General features: G+C 36.2%; 1 protein-coding gene across 8 annotated transcripts in view; it reads left to right on the top strand.

The window, feature by feature from the left end:
• Positions 1-22,758, top strand: part of LOC106073776 (uncharacterized) — an 80,758-nt gene that overhangs the window by 34,572 nt on the left and 23,428 nt on the right. For all 8 annotated transcript variants that reach the window (XM_056015324.1, XM_056015327.1, XM_056015329.1 and 5 more), the window contains exon 2: positions 11,633-11,874. In XM_056015324.1, coding sequence (XP_055871299.1) covers positions 11,793-11,874 — 82 coding nt within the window. In that variant the 5' untranslated portion in view covers positions 11,633-11,792. The remainder of the gene's footprint in view (positions 1-11,632; positions 11,875-22,758) is intronic.

Raw genomic sequence — 22,758 nt, 5'->3', positions numbered from 1 at the left:
CACTCTAGCCAGCGCCGAGTATTTTTACAGTGATAATTGGCTCGCGTAGGCCATTACCAGTCTTTACTCTAAATGCCGTCCACAGTGACACAGAAGTCTGAGACGATTGTGAACAACATATAGCTGTAGGTTTTAATTCGCAGTTTCCATCTCTTGGACTTGCTTTAGGCTTACTATTATATTTTGATGCATTTACAAGATGGCCACCGGAAGTTCTGGTTGTTTTTGTCTTGTCTTTCTTTGGTTTTCCTTCAAATTTGAGGCGTCCATTTTCAAAGTTTGAAACAAGCCGTTGTTTTGTAAAGTAGATATAAGCAGTAAACTGTTTTTTTTTCAACCCTAACCTATGTAACATATAATTTAATTTTTGGATCTAGATCTAGTAATTGAACATAAAAATAAGAGTAATTCTCATAATTAATATTTTGCAATTTGCAATCTAGAAAGATCTAGGTAATCAATCTATTTAAATGCCCATAAGATGATTAAAATCAACAACATGAATTATTTCGATCTAGGATTTTTGAAACATTATATCAATGGAAACTAACAACGTGAAATTATAGTTCTGTGATTAATAGCTCATTCTTAAGAAAATCAGAGAAATGATTTTGCATAATTTCTAAACTTTAAAAACAAAAGATCAATTCTTTTCTAAGACAGACTTCCCTTTGAGCTTCAAAAAGAGTTACGTACATAAAAATCTATAGGTATATATATATAGGTCTGTGAAACAATCAATCGCGGATAAAAATTTGTTTCCGGTTTCCAGTCAAGATAAAATATATAAGTCTATGCATTAGACTTATCTAAAATAAATATTATTGCACTTAACTACTAGATCTAGAGATTTATTTGTAAGTTATTACAAATTATAATATGAGTTAAGTTTCACTTATTTAGGATTATAAAATATATTTGACACTTGGGCGTAACTAAGTATTTATTATTTAGGTACCAACACCAAGTGTCAATGTGGCGTTCTTGACATTGTTTTAGTTGCACTTGAACATGTCCATTCACAGATATTGACGCCATATTTGCCATTTACGTCACGTCCTGTTAGTCTCGACCTAAGTCTAGTTCTAAAAGACTTAATTGCTAATAGCTGTGAAGCAACAAAAAAACTAAAACAAATTAATTCCACTTATCTTATTCATGGCAAACCAGTAACACAGACTAAAAACGCAAAATACCTAGGTGTTATAATAAATGAAAAACTGTCATGGAATCCACATATTGATGAAACTACAAAAATCAAACAAAGCATTAGGATTTATTAAACGAAATTTCTATAAATCAAATAAGAACATAAAACTAAAATGTTATTTAACCTTGGTTAGGCCAATAATAGAATATGCATCCTCTGTTTGGGACCCTTCAACTCAAGAAAACATTAAGAAACTGGAACAGACACAAAATAGAGCAGTGAGATTCATAACAAACGAATATTCACATTTGACTAGAGTAACACCTTTAGTAAAATTACTAAATTTAGAAAGCCTTCAGGACAGAAGGCTCAAAAGTAAAGTAGCAATCATACATAAAACACTGAACCATAATCTTCAAATACAAAAACAAAATTTAATAAAATACTCTTAAAGACACAAAGATAAAGGCACATTCCTCGTCCCATATGCTAGGACAAATTTGTACAAATACTCCTTCTTCCCTAGTGCTATTAGAGCATGGAATGGGTTGCCTGAGCTAGCCAGGAAAACCAGTGACTTGGCAGAATTTAAGTCATTGGTAAATATGCATGACTAAATGCATGACGCGTAGGACGTAATCATCTTCTTTTTTGAAGTAACGTCTGTATTATATAAGATAAGAAGATAAGATAAGCTTAAATAAAACAACTGAAACTGTTCCTTTGTGCAGACTGGGTTCTCTAGTCTTGAAAAAAAAGAACGTATATATTGAAATGATGGACGCCATCATCAACACTTAGATTGGTTGGTAGGCCTACAGTAAATGCATTAATGCGCATTCTCTCTCTCTCTCTCTCTCTCGTTCTCTCTCTCTCTATATATATATATATAGAGAGAGAGAGAGAGAGCGTAGCCGGGAGGGGGGTTGCGGTTCAACCCCCACCCCTAGAAATGAATTCCTCATCGGAATTTAGTGACTGATTTTTTGCTTTGATTCTGTTCATTTTAGGTGAGATTTTAATACTAAACCATCACCTGCTCCAGCGCAGCCAAGGGGGTTTTGAGTTTAAAACCCCCTACCAGGGGTTTTTCAGTCGAATCCTCCTCTTCCATAAAACAAAAACAAAAAAAAAAAAGAATGCAAACGATGATCAACAAATTCTAAGAGCACAGCTAAGGAAAATTTTCATTTTAAACCCCCCTCCGAAGTTTACAATAAAATCCCCTCCTCAATATAAGACTATCCTTACTTCAGTTACTAGATTCTATGGGCTTAGCCAAGAGGGGTTTTGTGTTTAAAATGAGAGTAGCTACGGGGATTTTGAATTTAAAAAAAACAAACTCTACAGAAAAAAAAATGATTTTGACGATAAAACTTCCCTTTTCGATATAAAATCTAAAGCAAACTACAGTCACCTAATTCCAAGAGGGTAGCCAAGAGAGGTTATACATTTCTACCAGTGGCTGGGCTCCATTAATAAAGTGCAGTGAATAGTCATCTGTCAAAATTGAAATAGATAGACTAAATGTGGCTCATCAAAGATGGCTAAGACGGATTTTAGGAGTCAGTTATAAAGATCGGTTCTCAATCAAGGAAATCCTATACCGAACAGGGAGTCGACCCCTTAGTAAGGTTGTGACAGAGCGTCGCATGAGGTTTGCGGGACATGTTCTCCGACAAAATGAATTACATATAATAAGAGTTGCGATGACATGGAGGCCATTACAAGGAAAGCACCAACAGGGAGATCCTAGTACAACTTGGAGCCACATTTTAATGGAGGTCCTCAGAGCAGGTGGGAAGAGGCTTTAGATATTGCTAATGACAGATTTTTGTGGAAGCAGCCAGCCGCCCAATGCGCTGAACGACGCGGGAGGATCAAAGTCAGTAAGAATAGCACATAAGGTTTTTTAAATACATCTTTTTAGCAGGATAATATACTGTAGATACCTCAGAATATGCATTTTGTTGGCTTTCAGTACCGGAAATAGTGCTTGGCGGCGGGGCTCCGCTCCGCGCTGGATGAGCTCACATCGCTCCCCCAGACCTCTTTTGCTGGCGTTGGCGGGGAGTCTACAATTTCTCCACTAGCTCCAGGAAGACCCAGCCTAGAGTACAATAAACGTTTTCCGAAAGAATGAAGAGTGAGAATGTAAGAAAGATTAAAAGATTAATATGTACACACACACACATATTTTTTTTTGAGGGGAGGGGAGGAGAAAAATCCCCCCCCCAAAAAAAAAAAATTCTGGCCACTCTTAATATACATAAATATTAATGATGGACACTAAAAAATTGATGGCTTGGTACAGTAGATGTATTAATGTATTTAGGTCTTAATCTGTTAAAATGGCGGACGACTTGACCAACACTTAGAATGCCAGATAGGCCTATACTAAATATATTAATGCGATGGGACTGTAACTTCGAGTTGAAGAAGAGAAGTTATTGATTCAGTTAAATGATACTGTATTGACTCTTATTGTTCCTTCAGTATCCTCGGGGCTTTGAAACCAGTACTTTAAAATGTTATTGATTTTTCCGTGAGTATAATAAGGCTTGTCTTTGATTTCTAGGAATATGGATAGTGCAGTATTTTACATGGCTATGTAGAGCCAGCTTTGACCGATAGATTATGCCTTACCCAATGTTATTGTTAACTGAGGAGTTGCTTTGAAGTCTCTTTTTTTGCAGTCGTTTCCTGTTATTATTTTTCTGTAGCTTTGAAACGTGGGTCTCGCGGATATTTGTAAGAGTTACCTAGTTGTCTCTTTCAGAAGCCAGAGAGAGAGAGAGAGAGAGAGAGAGAAAGAAAAGAGAGAGAAACAGACATTGATATAGAAAATAGAAAACAGAGAGTAAAAGAGTGATAAAAGAAAATGAGAGAAAGACAGAGAAAAAGAGAGAAAGAAAAAGAGAAAGAGAGAAAAAGAGTGAGAGAGAAAAAGAAAGAGAGAAAAAAAGAGAAACAAAAAAGAGAGAAAGAGAGAGAGAGAGAGAGAAAGAAAGAGAGAAAAAAAGAGAAAGAAAAAAGAGAAAAAGAAGGTTAGAAAGAGAGAGTGCGAGAGAGAGAGAGAGAAAGAAAAAGAGAGAAGAAGAAACAGAAAAAAGAAATTAAAGAAAGAATAAGACTATGCGTGATGAAGACAGTGAATAGCTAAAATAGTAACAGCTGTTGGTAGAAAATGAGCTCAGAAAGGAGTGTTACCTCGCAAAGGAAATGTCATGTCATCTATTGTTTAGAAACCTATATCTAAATGACAACATATGCCGTCACTTCCCTTATACCTTCTTATCCCTGCTGGGAGGGGGGGGGGATCATTGGGGGCACCATTCTTTTACGTCATCGTGTCCTGAATCTCGGACCTTGGAGACTGTAAATACTTGTCCGAAGGATAGACCGGCCTGTGCGCAGATATACTGACTCCATTAACCCATTGGCGTCTTTGTTTCCCGAGAAAACACATAAGAAATAAAAAATCGCTAAATTGACAAGGCAGACACGCAACGGATGAAGTACGACTCTGTCTGTGTGTATGTGCGTGCGTGTGTGTGTGAGCTGTTCAAGGCGTCTTGTCAAGAACGCTCACCTTGCATTGATTTCTCTTGTAATCATATCTCTAGGCAGTGTATCTTTACTCATATCTGTAAACTATGAAGAAACTGGCATTGTTGTACACAGACTGGTATACGCCTAAATGGTGATAGATTTATTATATCTGGTGTATTCACAATTTACTTTGAATAGTTTCTGGGTTACCTTCTTGTGAAGTTTGCATAATGTAATGTAATAACTGAAGGAGGCAACTCAACGAGGAAACGATATTTATTTACATAATTTACATTTTACACACACACACATAAAACAACGTCTGCCTTGAATATGAAATGCACCAAGATACCTGTGTGTTGTCGCTGAATGAACTCTTTATGTTGTCTGTTGTATTTATGTGTATTTTTCTGTTGTGTTCTCTTTATATGAGAAAAGAGTCATTGTAATCACAACAAATTTCCGTAAGGATCAATAAAGCAGTCTTAGTCTTAGTCTTAGTTTTAGTCTTAGTCTTAATCTTCATGAGCTCTAGACTTGGGCGGGACTTGTTCTCTTTCTTCTAATGTCAACATCTGTCTCAGTCTAGTGTCTAATAGTGCGCACCTTCTGCATTATCTTGGATGGCGGTGTGCATGGCAAGGTTATAACAGTAAGTTGGCCGAGCAATCCTCTAGTCGACCGGCGGCGTAGCATACGCTATTTTGCAGGGCCGGCCTTAGGCCACTGCAACTTATGCGAACGTAGTGGGCCCCGCACATTCATAGGACCCGCGCTAATTCTAGGTGTATAAATTATTAAATTAAACCATTTTATAACTTATAACAGATTTACCTCCTTTCAATTTACCAGGACCTCCTGGAAATCTCATGAAATTGCAAAATATACGAAAAAGTCCTAGAAATATCCCGAAATTGTTAAAATCTTTAGAAAACTCATACAGATCTCCTGAAATATATACACACAAATCGTCATTTTGGTGTGTCATTTAATATAGAAAACGTCAATCTTACGGTCGATAAAAAAACATTATGTTGTTGTGGAATCAAATGAAAGAAGCTTCTCGCGCCTCAAACTTATGAAGAATTACTTGAGGTCAACAATTCTCGTAGATAGATTAAAACATTTGGTAATTCTTGCTATTGAGCGTGATCTATGTAGAGTTCTTATGATATACTGAATGACTTCGCTACACGCAATAATACACGTGTAATAATTCTGTGCGTAGTAAAAATGAATAAAATGCAAAGCCGAATATATTTTCTAATACAAACTCGTATCCATACCTAAAACTGGGCCCCGCGAAATCCATTTCACATTGGGCCCCACAATGGTTAAGTTCGGCCCTGCTATTTAGTGACGGGTGAATACTACTTGTTCTCCCCTTTTTTTCGCCTCTAAAATTACGTGGGGTAACTCTAGTCCGTCCAACCTGCAGAAATAAAAGAGTGATCTTTCCATTACTTGGTGTCCAAACTATTGAGCCATGAAGAAAATTATATTTATAGGTAGGCCTACTGCTTCATTCAAATATTAAGGACATTTTCATTGCTTTGGAATTTATTTTAAATTGAAGCGGATTTTCTTTTCTTTTCCAGTTATACAATTGATCTTGTTTTCGTGTTTCGTTTATCTACTTTCTTAGTACTGATACTTAAACATCATTTTATATTCGAAATTGAGCTTTTTTTTCGATTTTTTGTAATGAATGAGTTAAAAATGTTGTTCTCCTCGCTTTATTTTATTCTTACTTAAAAATTTCTATAAAATAAAATCCACACTACAAAATTATTAGTATTAAAGCATAAAGCTCAACAGAATTGTTTGTATAAAGCTTGTTGCAAATCACTTCGTCTGTCTGGTACCGTTCTACACACCTTTTTTATAACACTTCTGATTAGTTAATTAATAAGTAATAATTGATTTTTTATATATAGAGAAAAAGGAGCTAAATCTTACAGTATTGAGAGAATATCCAGTAAATGTGCAGTTTTTCGCCTTATGTAAAATTATTTTTTTTTATACTTTTTTTTTTTAACATATACTTCAATATTACACAAGAAAATTACAATAGGAAATAATAGGAATAATTATAAATATTTTTAACATTATATAACATTCCATCTTGTTTGCATGAATTGATAAGAGACAACACGCTATTCTAAGCTGATTTTGAAACTTTCCATTACGTTTTGTTTTATGCATTTTCCTTTTTTTTTTCTAATATTAATGAATTTATTTTCTATGTGGCTTAGTGAAAAAGAATAATGCTCACCGCAAAATTCTAGAAACATGATAGTGGGCATGCAGTATCTCAATAAGGGACAATACAATTAAACTACATATGCATCCATTCTTTATATTTTGAATACATTCATCTTGACACAGACTTACTATTTTACTTCAATACCATGGCTTGAAATCTCTTTACTTTGAAATGAAAAGTTTACATATCAAATTCTGTCCGATGTAGCCTATTATGGAAGTGTCTACTAGATCTAGTTATTTAAACCTAAATTCTTACTTCAAGCTGTTGTTAGAGCTGACAAGTATAAAAATATTATCCTTTGTAGCGTCTGATTGGTATTACACTTTATTGAACAGCAGAATCTGATCCTTTCCTATTGTTGACATGTCAGCCATGTTTTTATTTCTAATTCCCCCGAAAAAAAAAACTTTTAGCAAAGAAAGGAGAGCTCCTTTTGGTATATAGAGCTGGGCCGGGACAATATATGCTTACATTTAGTTAGATTCCAAAAACTGGACATTTAAAGTTATTTTGTTTCTGTTGTTGTTTTTCTCATTGTAATAAAACTGACTCCTGTGCTAGTCTACATGTCTACATCAAGTCTAACTCTCTACTATCACAATAGGCTGAGGTAGAAGAACGAAATGAGAGAACAATGGGGAAATACGAAATGGAGAGGTAACTTCTACTCTACCCCCATTTTGTTTTTTGTTGCTCATATTTTTTAATTTTTTTTTGTTAAAGTCAAACCTAATCTGTTGAAGTGATTCTTAAGTCCGTGTCTTCCTGTTGGGCACCACAGGACGTGGACCAGAAGAACTAGTATAGTGTTCGCTGTTGACATAGACGTACTGTGCCAATGGCGTTGCTTCTTGTGTTTTGGCTGGGATGGCTCGTTCTTTGTTCTAGCCTTTTCTTGCTCTATGTCAGTTTACTATTATTGTTCGACGTGGGATAATAGAAATTCATATTTGCCTTGGTTAGGGCTCAGGCTTGGGACTTTGTGATAGAGTTAAGCTTGTGTAGAGCTTATCTGCGAGCTGTGTATCAGCTATGCCCGGGCATGCTACCCTGCCTCATAGTGGCGCCCGGGTGGAAACGATCGTAAGAGGAAACGATTAGGGTAAAGGGTGTCTTAGTGGGTGCGAGAGCATCCTCATTGCACTGCGCAGAGTTGTAAAAAAACTCCCTCAACCTTGTCACAATCCAGGCGCTGTTCCTCAAGGAGCCGTTACATAATTGGCGTGTCCCGCACAGTTAGCCTGGTATAAAAAAGGAAAATGTACGCGGTCTGTTACCGCGAGTTTGACCCACCCGTCAGACAGAACAGTGTACATTGCTCTCATTCAGGCCGGTGAGATGGAGCTTTTGTTCACTTTTGCTGGCCTAGAGTTCCAAGAGCCGAAGGCTCAACTCTACCTGACAGTTTAAGAAGAAGAAGAAGAAGAAAGTATAAGCTATACCTGGTCTTTGCTCTTTAGACTGAGCTTGATCCTTGTTTGGTTGTGGGCCGTGTGGGCCCGGCTTATATCGTTATCAATAATCGTTACGTAATAATATACTTTCAACTGAATGATTACTTAATATGTAATAGTGAGTATTTGCTTTCTTTGACTGCTATGTACGAGCTGTTACTTATATCTTATCATGAAACATTTGCTAATTAATGATTGTTGTTAAATACTGTACGCTCGTCCGTTTGCATTATTTGTTGAGTTTAATTTCGTTGATAGACTTTGGGGAGCCCGGCCAGAAGGACCAAAGCAAAAAAAACAATAATAATAAAAACAACAACCCTGCCAATCTGTATAAATAAATTATGGCTTTTATAGCACTACTTTCATGCTTATAGCATGCTCAGAGCGCTTTTGTCCAATCTCAGTTCTGGACCAATGAGGGTTGGGGGATCTTGTTGAAGATTTTTCCGTGCTGCCTTTAGGCGCTCGGTAAACACAACTCTGCTCGATTCGGGTGTCGAACCTCGAGCCCCCTTGATAGGTAGCCAAGTTCAAGCGCACTTAGTCTCTCGACCACGCTTCCCACTATATTGTATATTGTTTAGTTTTACAAAAAACAAGCGAAATATAAAAATACTTAGAAAAAACAAAAACAACGGTCATATTAGGGAAAGAACTACATATTTACAACCATATCTCTCAATATTGTAATATTTATTTCCCCTTTTCGATATCAAACAAAATTAATTACCACTATTTAATTAACTAATTGTTAATTTTCTTTTGATTGATTCATGTTTCCTAACACTGTGAATAATTGTACCAAGTTTCAATATGATCCATGAATTGGAAGTGAAAGAAAAAACGTGTTCAAATTTTTATTAGACAGACAGACAGACAGACAAAATGAATTGATATAAGCTTTGAAAAATAAAACAGCTCAAAGAAAGTGCTTTACACTTCTATTTTCTACCTGGCGCTTTTCAAGTCTTGTCAAATTTCAGCCTGTATCGTTTTTTGGTCCCAACTTTTCTGAACAGCCATTTTTTTTTTCTTTTAGCTGCAGCGAGATTTACAGCTTAATAATGATTGTCCAGTTGGAAAGGAGATCTGCTAAACACATAAGGAGAACCTTACTTCCGACTCAAACATCTGCATGCAAAAAGCAGATAAGCGTCTAGCATTATCGACCTTGCTGCCGGGAATGCCCTTAAAGTGCCACACTGTTGTGTTAACATTTGTTGAAATTGGACTGACGACATATTTGTATTGTTTTTGTTACACTTTCCCTGTGTTTATACATTGTATATTGAACTTATTTGTTAGAATATTGCATTATTGATTGTTCTTTACAGGGTTAAACTTTGGACCTTAGAACAATGTACAAAATTAAACCATGCACACATACTGTCCTGTAAGTTACTTTCTGTCTAAGAAGCTTGCAAGCAGATGAACGACCGTTAAATATTTTTTTAACTGTCCTTATCTTGGAACGAGGTGCAGAGGTGGCTACTACTCTGCCCTTTTTTTTTAGTCGTCTCAATGGTTCGGGTTTACACCCTACCACCGTCGTCCTGCGGGAGGTTTGGACTTGTCTTCAACTCTGAACAACCGAAACATGTAACAAATTTTATTAGAGATTTTAAAGGCTCTCTTTCCTTGCCAAGTGCTCTGGACTCATGGGGTACCTATTGATTTTTTAGTGATCTGTTTACTTCCTCTCCAAGCACGTCACTCTCACGCCAAGAATTTCTGTGAATCGTTTTTTGAAGAAGAATATTGGAGACCTATTAGACAACTTCGGTTATTTTTAGCAACAGGCAAGGCGTCTTATTACATGACAAATAAACGACAACCAACTAATAATGATAATTAAATCAGTAATTTGCGGTACAACAACTAATATTCGAGGTTTTAAACCGCAAGGATTCTCTCTTCTATTTTTAGTTTATCTTTTGAAACCATAGCTTCCAGCAAGTGTCAGTCACGAGCTAGGTACACGTCAACCTGGAGGTTCTTAGACCTCAACTTAGACTTTGACTTAGACTTTGACTTAGACTTTGACTTAGACTTTGACTTAGACTTTGACTTAGACTTTGACTTAGACTTTGACTTAGATCCTCCAGCACGTAAGGCGCATTGGGTGTCAAAATCAGCTGATGCTTCAAGCAAAAGGGCTTAGAAATTTAATTCTACGTTGATAATAAGTGTAAAAATTGTATCAGACACAGACCTAGGACATAGAAAGTACATAGTTACTCAACACTTACCTATGTTTTGTATACTGGATACACAAAATAGATAGCTATTCATAGTTACCCTAATAGCTGAAAATCTTCAATACATTGAAATGTTTAAGTCTTTAGTTTTCAATGTACCATGAAGAAATAAAAAACTTGTAAAAGTCTTCTCATAAGTAATAAGTATTAAAAAAGAACCATCGTTCAGCAATGAATGGAAAGACAAAAAAGAATGTTTATCAGTTTTTTTTTAGATTTCAAAATAGCGTATGATAGCGTCCATAGGAATCACCCTGGAAAATAGCAAGAAAATAAGGAATCTTGCAACAATAAGGTGTGTGGGGGAGCGCCTCACTCAGAGTTGTCGAACGCTAAGTGTTGATCTGTATTTCTGAACTTCAGAAACTCTTTCTCCTTGCGTCTACAACTAATTATTTTTCTCATTGTAGGTTGATTACAAGTCAAATAGAATTTAATTAAGAAGGACTGGAACACGTTGATACTAAACTTCCACATTCGAGATAGTTTTTATTTTTTATTTTTAAAAGTTGCATTTTGGAAAATTTCATTTTTACCACTTGGGTGGGTGTTACCCGGTGCGGTCTACACCCCGCAGCCCCTAGTGACGCCATTGCATCAAATCTGTCATTTGTATTTAAGAAAACTTCCTCTTTCAGAACTTGCGATCTACAGTGAAAATGATCTAATCTCCATATGTTTCTTTGCCAACGGTTAACGAGGCTGTCATGTGGTCAGCACAATGACCAACCTCTTTACTTTTTTCCCAACTAATGTCAGGTACCCATAAGAGCTAGGCAGACTAAGAGACACCCGAAATCCCAGTCAGAAATTCAAAACCAGGACTTTGGTTCGGAAACCAAGCGCTTTACCATTTAGCCACCTTCATCATCAATATTTAAGCAAAAGAACATTCTGTAATGTTTTAAGGAAACCAATTGATAATCTTTCTCTTTTTTTTTTTCAGCGACTCATTGGCAGCGTTCAATATAAAATATTTCTGGTTTACATTACAAATAAAACAGACTGAAAAATAAACAGGCGTACAAGTCATAGTGACCAAACAGAACAAGAGTCAAAATACAGGAATTACTTGTGCCTAAAGATGAACAATTTTGTCAGATAAAATGCAGCGAGTGTTGAGAATTATCTTAGTCGTCGTGGTACTGGCGTTTGCCATGTTTTTTTTATCCTCAAGAAATCGAAGTGGTGAGTAGGTCCTAATGTACTCTTTCTTACTTCCACTTGATGTCTGTGCCCTCTAGTTATGACTTAGTGCATGTTTTCCAAACCGAATAGGTGTCCTGGAATAATTTAACTAATAAGCCACCATTTGAATTAATCTCTCTCACAAAGAAAACATTAAAAATTATTTGAAAAAAAAACAACTACTAAGCTTAGTTGGATCAGTCATGTAATTAAATGTGTAATAGATGTAGACCAACAACCAAAAATATGTGCAATTATAGATATTGTTACAAAGCTTATAATAACTCACTATGTCTGTCTATCTGTCTGACTGGTAAAAAGTTTGTACACGTTATTCCTCCAACACCCATTCTTTGATCAAGTTGAAACTTTGCACAATTATTCATTGGCATAGAAAATGCATGAATAAATAAGAACAATTTACCAATTAGTCAATTAATTTCTAGTAATTAATTATTTTGTTTAGAACCAACAAGTGAAATTAATCCTTCAGTATTCACAGATACGGCAAAATATGTAGTGTTTCGTCCTTTTAAATAATTGAAAACATTATCTCTCACACACCTATTCTTTGTTGAAATTTAAACAAATATTTATTAGACCTTACAAAACATGAATCAATTAAAAGAAAATAAATTGTAAGTTAATTAATTATTAATTATTATTAATTAATTAATTAATTATTGATAAGTTATCTTTGATATCGAATATCTTCTACACTATTGAGATATATAGTTGTTCCTCCCATTTTTTTTTACTGTAGATAAGCTTTGTATTTTTTTTAAAGGATTTTTTGGCGGCCCCCGAAAGAAGAAAAGACACTATTAGTTTTTCTGTGGTCTGTCTGTCTGTCCGTCCGTCCCGTTTAGATCTCGTAAACTAGAAAAGATATTGAAAATCCGATATCATATTATTTTAGTCCATTGAAAGTTCTGATGCGACGGCTACTTTTTTTCTTTTCTGAAAACGAAATTTTTTTAAGATCAATTATGCAAGCAATTTGTTTCATAAAGAATACACCATATTTACAACTATTTACTATTAATAGTAACAAACACTGGAGGTTATTTAGTAAGGGAGATGATAATTTACCATATCATTAGCAGATTTATGCAAACGGTTTTAGATTTTGTGTCAAAAAATATTATTTTTTTTTACAATTGTATTGCTAAGTTAGATAAGTTATGTCACACTAACTACAACATTTACAAAAAAATTGTTTCCTTTTTTTTTATAAGAGAAACTATTTTATTTAGTATGCATATAAGTGGAACATAATTTAAAACAACAATTAATAAGTAGGTTTTCAGATTTTCGCAAATAACACCTCGCGGAAGGCAATCCCAAAACTATATACGATAATGTTAGTTTTTTTTCTTGAGGCTTTGAATAAGAGATTAACCTTTTACACAAAAACTTTGTTAATCATTATAAGGCATCAGTTAGGCCATGTTCATATTCAACTTTACATTTACTTTAACCTATCCCTTGCTCTGCTGAACCGTTGGAGCACCACACAAGATCTGTCAACCTTCTTTCTCCATTCTTCTCTGTCATTTGCCTTTGATAGAATTTCATTCTGATAATTTTATGAAAATATTAAAACCTGCCTTTTTACCTGCCTGGGTGGACCACTTCGGGGGCCGATTTTGAACTTGTGTTTCCACACAAACATCTTTGTAACCTTGTTTTGTATTATGCTTGATACCAATTGTTTTTGTTTAGCACTATTTCATGCTTTAAGCTTTCTCACTACGCTATGATCCTATCACTTATTTGCACCAGATAGGAAATTTAGAGAAGGGGAAGAAAGAAAGGGACATCTGGGTTGATTTTAGCGTGATTGGTTTTTAAAACATATACCTTTGTTGTAAGGTGAAAGAAATAATTGTGACAAATTCAGTTTGATCCGAGATTGGGTGTGGGAGAAATTACGTGTACCAACTTTTTACCAGAAAGTCAGACGGACAGATTGATATAACCTTGACAAGAAAATAAAACATGTTCAGTTCAATAAATCAATAGAACTTCTCTACACTCCTAACTATTGATTAATTATTGATTAACAGCCGATAGAACGTAAGAAATCACAGTACCATTCAACGTTCTCTGTTACTCTGACAACCAATTCAAGGCGTTCTGTGCTTCGGTTGTGTCTGGTGTATTGTCTTCATGTTCCTTGACCAGTGGAAAGTGCAATCTTTTGAAGCCTATGGAAACGTACACAAACCTAACCTGTGACCGAAATTTTTGTTACAAGTAACTACAAGTCCGCGGTCTATAGAGTACAATCGCTCCCACAAATTAATGTTATTCTTTTTATTCTTCCCCTATATTTGAATGCTCATTCATCACAAGTTTTTCGCGGAGGATGCGTTGCAAGACCATCCGCGAAAACAGAATTTTCGCGACAGATATTTTTTATGTATTTAAAGAGTATTGGACCTTTAAAAATCTTGGTAACCCACTATGCATTAAAACGTCATTCTAAAATGGAAGTATCTGTGATATGCAGTCAGTTTCCTAAATAGAGTCTTTCTTAAGTTGTGATATTCTGCCAAGTCACTGGTTTTCGTGTCTAGCTCAGGCAACCCATTCAATGCTCTAATTGCACTAGAGAAGAAGGAGCATTAGTACAAATTTGTCCTAGCATTTGGTACTAGGAATGTACCTTTATCTTTGCCTTTTGAGTATTTTATTACATTTTGTTGAGCCACATTTAGTTTTTTTCAATTTCGGTAGATGACCTTTCACTGCACTTTATTAATGGAGCCCATCCACTGGTAGAAATGTGTAACCTCTCTTGACAACGCTCTTGGAATTAGAAGATTGTAGTTTGCTTTAGATTTTATATCGAAAAGTGACGTTTTATCCTCAAAATCATCTGTAGGGGGGTTTTAAACTAAAAAAAAATTTATGAAATTGTTTTTTTTTAATTGAAAACCATATTTAGCTACGGTGACTGTAGTCTGCTTTAGAATAATGTTGACGAGAGAGGTTTTCAACCTCAAAACGCCCTGTAGGCATGAATTCATGGTACTCACTGAAAACTATCTGGGTGAATGCTGAACCGCAAGACTTAAAGTCAAAGCCTTAACAGCACAATTAAACAATGAATAAGAAAAAATATTTAATTGGGGAAGAAATGACCGGGGGATGAAGTGACCTGGGATGAAATGACCGGGGGATGAAATGACCTGGGATAAAATCACCGGGGATGAAGTGACCGGAGATAAAATGACCGGTCACCAAATAATCTTCCTAGCTATAGTTTCGATTACACCAAAACAGAAACACACACTATATAACAAGGTGAAATAACAATTATTTTGTAGTTTTTCTTTTCGTGAATTTCAATTGTATAGAATGGTTGTATAGAATTAATAGATTCTGATGTAACCACTATTAAGTCTGTCGTACTTTAGTTCAAAACAGGGGATCGAAAGTTGATGCTGAGGAGACATCATTCACCAAGAAGCATTATGGGCAGAACAGTTCCAACATGTGTTAATACCAGTTTCAGTCGCTTTCAATTGTATTCGTGCCCGTGGCTTAAATCATAGCCCATTTTCGATGTGGTTTCTGGAGGACACGAATTGGATCATGTTCCCTACTACACAGAAGTCTCTGGCTCTCCTGTCATAGAGTAAGGATCATGTTCCCTACTACACAGAAGTCCCCTGGCTCTCCTGTCATAGAGTAAGGATCATGTTCCCTACTACACAGAAGTCCCCTGGCTCTCCTGTCATAGAGTAAGGATCATGTTCCCTACTACACAGAAGTCTCTGGCTCTCCTGTCATAGAGTAAGGATCATGTTCCCTACTACACAGAAGTCCCCTGGCTCTCCTGTCATAGAGTAAGGATCATGTTCCCTACTACACAGAAGTCCCCTGGCTCTCCTGTCATAGAGTAAGGATCATGTTCCCTACTACACAGAAGTCTCTGGCTCTCCTGTCATAGAGTAAGGATCATGTTCCCTACTACACAGAAGTCTCTGGCTCTCCTGTCATAGAGTAAGGATCATGTTCCCTACTACACAGAAGTCCCCTGGCTCTCCTGTCATAGAGTAAGGAAGAGATTTTTGTTGCACTGCGTTACGACTGTGGATAAATGCTATATGCTGGACTTAAAGACGTTAGTTTTTAAAGTAAGTTGTATATTATTGAAGAAGTAAAAAGTAAAGATCCCCTCTCGGACCATGCGGTCTATAGGGCAAATGATGTTAAGTTCATCTGTTTCTTTAGCCTATGTTTAACAAGGTGTCATGTGACCAGCACAACGACCAACAGCCTTCACTTTTCCTCAACTTATGTGAGGTGCTCATTATGGCTTGGTGGACTCAGAGGTAACTTAAAGTTTCTGAAATTGAAAATCTCAGTTTCACCAGGATTCAAACCCGGAACATTTCGCTTTACCACTTAGATACCGCGTCTCCTGTATTTTGTTTAAATGATTAATACTTCACTTGTGTTTCTCAACATATGTACATGAAAGTTGAAAGCTATGGACTGTGGGTATACAATTGAAAGATATTGTCATTTTACTTAAAAAGTAGTTTATTACAGTTCTATTTAAAGTTCGGCATTCATGACACCTGCATTGCCTACTAGCTTGCTGGAGCTACTAACTAACGTCCGCCTAACGTCCGCATATTCAACATCCCTGTGTCCTATAGATGGAACACTGTGCTTTGATCATAAATTAAATTGTTTATTTTAATAATTCATTTATTTGACTTTTTCATGAATATAAGCTGGAATTTCCATAGCGTGTTTAAGATATGGATCTCCGGTCTAAATGTAATTTTAAGACCACTTAAAAATTCCATGTGTTGCCAATTAGCTAGTATTATTTTTCCAGAAGATAAACATTAACTGTCTCATTTCTAGGAATATCGATAGAGACCTTATCAAGATCCGTGTCCGCCCACTCACTCACAACCCATAAAGAATTTGCAAGCTAATAAGAGTTATTGTAAAAAAGATACCCACACACACCCCAAACCCCCCCCAACACACACACACAAACACTCTTTGTTGTACGGAGACATGGAAAATTATAAAAAAAATCTCTTGTTTCGTTTAGCGTGACACTTGGAGGAAGTGATATTGAGAAATCAGATATCGAGTCAGTAAAGCAGGCATGTCATACTCATTAAGGTGTATGGGCCACATAAAAAACTTACAATGACCTGAAGGGCCGCAGCCAATATCAACTGGAAAACATAGAATACTAGTTTTATTTAAATTAGAAACAAAACAATAGAATACAAAAATTAGCTAGCTACATTTCATTCATTACAAAATGACTATGATTATTTTAGTTCTCCTGATGCTTGACATCTTTTCTAGCATACAAGCTAATTAATGTCAAATTGAAGTTTGTTTGCCAATGACACTTTCATCACTGATAAAAAATTTTGATCAGATAATCTGGTGAGGTGTTTTTGTAGCAAAAATTCTGGCTGCAAATTTTCGCACTTCAACTTAGTGTTCAGATAAATAACTGTAAAATTTTGGCACAGCCACTTAAATATATCTATATCTATATCTATATATCTATATCTATATCTATCATGGGCGTAGCCAGGGGGGGGATTGGGGTTCAACTCCCTCCCCCCGAAATGAAATCCCCCCCCACCCCACTTGGGGGGGGGGTCGGAATTTAGTGAATGATTTTTTGCTTTTATTTTGTTTATTTTAGGTGAGATTTTAATACTAAACCATCAATTGCCCCAGCACAACCAATGGGGTTTTGAGTTTAAGACCCCTTACCAGGGGGTTTTGAATTTAAAACCCCCCCCCTCTTCTATAAAACAAAACAAAACAAAAATGAAAACAAAAATCCCCTAATTCCAAGAGCACAGTTAAGGGAGATTTTGATTTAAACCCCCCCTCCAAAATTTACGATAAACCCCCTCTTCAATATATAAAAAAATTAATTACGCACTCAAAATGTTATGAGCGTAGCTAAATGGGTTTTGACTTAGTTTTTAGTTTAAACACCACTTCGGCGGGGTTTGAAGGTAAAAAATACCTCTTTAATAATAAAAACAAAGCAAATTATACACTCAAATTTTTTTGTGTGTAGTCAAAGGGGTTTTGAGATTAAACTCCCCTCCAGTGGAGTTTGAAGCTAAAAAGTACCTCTTCAATATAAATAAAAGCAAATTACTCACACTCAATTCTATGAACGCAGCCAAAGGGGTTTTGAGTTTAAACACCCCTGCCAGGGGAGTTTGAGGCTAAAAAATACATCTTCAGTGTAAGAAAAAAAGCAAATTACGCACTCAAAATGCTATGAGCGTTGCCAAAAGGGGTTTTGAGTTTAAACCCCCATTCAGAGGGGTTTAATGCTAAAAATACCTTTTCAATATAAAAAAAAGCAAATTACACACTAAAATTATTTGAACGTAGCCAATCCAATAGGGGGTTTTGAGTTTAAACCCCTCTTCTACAGATGGCGTTTGTTTAAAGTTTAAAACCCCTCCAGATGGTTTTGAGTTTAAGATCCCCCTACAAAGCATTTTGAGGTGGAAAACCCCCAACAGATGATTTTGACGATAAAACTTCTCTTTTCGATATAAAATCTAAAGCAAACTACAGTCACTTAATTCCAAGAGCGTATTCAAGAGTGGTTACACATTTTTACCAGTGGCAGGGCTCCCTTAATAAACTGCAGTGAATAGTCATCTGCCGAAATTGAATAATACTAAATGTACAGTGGCTCAACAAAGATGGCTAAGACAGATTTTAATAGTCAGTTATAGAGATCGGGTTTTAATCAAGGAAATCCTATGCCGAACTGGGAGTCGACCCTTTAGTAAGATTGTGAGAGACGGACGCATGAGGTTTTGCGGGACATGTTCTCCGACAAAATGGATAACGCATAAGAAGAGTTGCAATGATATCCTTGTACAACTTGACGCCACTCATTCATTGAGGTCCTCATGGCAGGTGGGAAGAGGCTTTAGATATTACCAGTGACAGATTTTTATGGAAACAGCTGGACGTCAAATTCTCCAAACGGCGCGGTAGGGTCTAAGTCAGTAAGAATAGCACATTAGGTTTTTGAAATAAAACTTTTTAATAGCAGGAAAATGCACTGTAGATACCTGAGAATATGCATTTTGTTGGCTTTCAATACCAGAAATAGTGCTTAGCGGCGGGGCTTCGCCCCTTGCTAGCGCTCCTCAGACCCCATTGCTAGTAATGGCAGGGAATGTACAATTTTATGGAAACAGCTTGATGGCAAATGCTCCAAACGGCGCGGGAGGGTCTAAGTCAGTAAGAATAGCACATTAGGTTTTTGAAATAAAACTTTTTAATAGCAGGAAAATGCACTGTAGATACCTGAGAATATGCATTTTGTTGGCTTACAATACCAGAAATAGTGCTTGGCGGCGCTGCTTCGCCCCTTGCTAGCGCTCCTCAGACCCCATTGCTAGTAATGGTAGGAAATCTACAATTTTATGGAAAAAGCGGACAGTGATTACGCCTGCGTTGGATGTGGCAGAAACAATACAATTTCCTCAGGCAGTGCAACACAATTTTTTTCCTTACTCTATGACAGGAGAGCCAGGGGACTTCTGTGTAGTAGGGAACATGATCCTTACTCTATGACAGGAGAGCCAGAGACTTCTGTGTAGTAGGGAACATGATCCTTACTCTATGACAGGAGAGCCAGAGACTTCTGTGTAGTAGGGAACATGATCCTTACTCTATGACAGAAGAGCCAGGGGACTTCTGTGTAGTAGGGAACATGATCCTTACTCTATGACAGGAGAGCCAGGGGACTTCTGTGTAGTAGGGAACATGATCCAATTCGTGTCCTCCAGAAACCACATCGAAAATGGGCTATGATTTAAGCCACGGGCACGAATACAATTGAAAAAGACTGAAACTGGTCTTAACACATGTTGGAACTGTTCTGCTCATAATGCTGCTTGGTGAATGATGCACCGAAAATCAGCAAATTTAAAATAAGCATTTTTTTTTTTTGCATTTCTAACCCCAATCATGGTTGGTGTCCCATCCGTTGCTAGATTAGCTAGCTGTAGCAAAGGTAAATTGTACTGCAATATCATATCCTGTAATTTTTAAAAAATATCTTCACTTGTTGTGGTGTTATGCATAGAACAGAGCTCAAGTAGTTACTCGTGTATCTCAAATTTCCTTTCAAAGGCCCTTATGAATATAGCCAAGTGTACAAAACCAGTTACATCAGAGGACTCATCGAGAGACTCATCGAGAGACTGTGAAAATAGATAAAAATCAACTATTTTGTTATTTAAGTTTTCACGCGAGCTGACTGACACGTCATTTATTCTATCTGCCACAGTGTTCCTAGTTAACGTTATTTCTATGAATGCTTTCACCATTTCTGGAAAAATTACTTCCACAACTTTAACGACACACTCCTTCATAAAATCACATTCACTAAATGATTTGCTATGGCTTTCAATTAAGTTTGACAAAATGTAGCTGGCTCTTGCTGCAGACTCACTCTCGCTGTTCAGTTTAACAAATACTGTTTGTTGCCTTTTAAAACTATTTTTCAAATCCAGTAGCTTGTCATCCCTCATTGTCCAGGTGTAAGCATCATATGCCTTTTTGTAATTAGCGTAATGTCGTTTGACATTGTACTCTTTGGGCACACTAATGCAGGAATTGCACATTAAGCAGTGAATACCGATGTGCAGGAGTCATTGAACTCCCATCTTTCTTGAGACGATCTATTTTCGTCCTTAGTTTTTCTTTTAGTTACTGATTCTTCATTATTCTTGGAAGTTAAATTGCCTTGTGACCGCAGACAGTACTGAATAAACTGAATATACAGGGGTCCTAGTAGCCACTTAAATAAAATAGAACTAAAATATTTATCACTGGTTATTAATATTGTTTGTCATGCCTGCATTAAAGTCAGGCCAGCAGTTACGTTTTTTTTTTATTTTTTTTATTTTAGCGTTTCTTTCTTTATAGTTAAGTTTGAGTACTGTCCTAATGTTTCTAGTAATCAATGAAGACTACAAGATGAATATCGCCGTAACTTAGCCAACAGAGAGCTTAAAGAACCTCAACGAAAGGAGTAGATAAAACACTAGTTTAATGATAGAACAACAGTAGTGCGGTAACAAATATTCAACTCGAGTACTCAGTAATAACTAACACTTCTTTCTTGTTTATATTTGAAGTTTAATAATGAAGAAGTATTTATTGTCTTTTCTTTATAAAAAATATTTTTTGTTAATGTTTTTCTTGTTTAGCACTACAAAGTAAAATAATCAAAGTTCTTCCTTTTGTAGCATAATTTTAGCTTTGTCATCATAGGGATCTAATAGGAATCCTTGGGCCTTAGGCCTCTTTTCTTTGCCTCTTTTTTAGGCTTTATATGCCTCTTTTTTGGGCCCTCCTGCCTCTTTTTGTGGGCTTTTTTTTTAAATTGAGTACTGCAGAGAATACATTGACAACAACACACAAGACACTAAGTTAAGTTCACGGTTTACACAACAATAAATGTTAACATTATTCATAAACTGTCCACACTTGAAGATCACCAGGCTGTCCATTGTCCTCTGTTGTAGACGAACGAAGATAGTGGAATTCTTTCGGAAGGATCTGTCCAAACGGGCATATTTTTTCCCATTGATTTTGATAATGATTTTATTTAAAGCTTGACATCAATCAGACAAATATTACACCTAAAGCCCATTTCATTCCATCTTCAGTCACACTGTATACATAATATAAGAGTTGATTCACCGAGTCTCAATCGTTCTTGGTTGTTTCTGTTTCATGTTCTTGATTTTGGCAGTATTTCCTAAAGGCTGCACACATTCTGAACGTCTTTGGCTTTCAAGCTTCCGTTTTGTATTCGCCTCTATTCTTTCTCTTCGTAGTTGTTTCTCTTTGTCTTGATCAGTTTTTAACTGCTCTCACATTCCTTCTGACCTCTTTTTCTATTCTCTAAGAGCCATTTATTTAGCTCAATTCTGATTCGTTTAGTTGGTAGAAGGGAACTGTAATAAAGCGTCCTTGAGACTAATTAATTGAATTGAAAATCTCTAATACACAATCAGGGAAACGTAGCTATTAGAAGTAGCTAATTGAATACACTTCAGTTTTTCACTGTGTCAAAGTGAGTCACTTGTTTCCGTCTAACTAAATGTCTTTCCTGTGTGTATGTTAAAGTGCGGGTGTGTTTGTGTTCGATACGCAAAGCGCTGTATCATAGACCGTTTTAAAATATGTGTTGTTTCTATTTTAGAACTTTTTTAATCCGGATATTAAAATAATTTGTTTTTTCTTACGATCAATTTCTCTAGAAGATCATCCTAGGGATGATAATAATCCATAATCAGGCACTTAGTTCCTTCAGCTCTAGACCTTAGAGTGACGCAGTTTGGTTCAATTTTAACAGTCCCCCCCCCCCAATCAAAAGACTAGTAATACACAAATATAAACACCCCACCCACTCATGTGGCCCCTAACATGCAGGCCTGAATAAAAAAAAATATTTATAAAAAATGGTTATATATTAAGTCTAATTGAGTGTAATTGAATCAGTTTGTGTGGATCAGTCATGTGATTCAATGTATTTTAATAGATCTAGACCAACAATAAGAAGTCTGTGCCAATTGATATCGTTTAGTGCAGTCTCATGCTCTTAGCTTTCTTAATACGCTATGTTTCTATCACTTGTCTGGACCAGTTGAAAAGGGGGAAGAGGCATGGGAATTATGGGACATCCTCTTAATGTTACCGTGATCGCTTTTTAAACGCGTAAATTTTTTTTTTTAAACTCAAGGCTCAAGGCTCCTCAAAGGGACTAATTCAACATAAGCCACCATGTCTGTCAAGTACAATTTCTTTCTCTTGTTTGAT

This window comes from Biomphalaria glabrata, chromosome 17 (assembly GCF_947242115.1).
Source record: "Biomphalaria glabrata chromosome 17, xgBioGlab47.1, whole genome shotgun sequence".
Classification (NCBI taxonomy): domain Eukaryota; kingdom Metazoa; phylum Mollusca; class Gastropoda; family Planorbidae; genus Biomphalaria; species Biomphalaria glabrata.
Note: the sequence above shows the minus strand (reverse complement) of the source record. Positions and strands in the feature narration are given on the sequence as shown.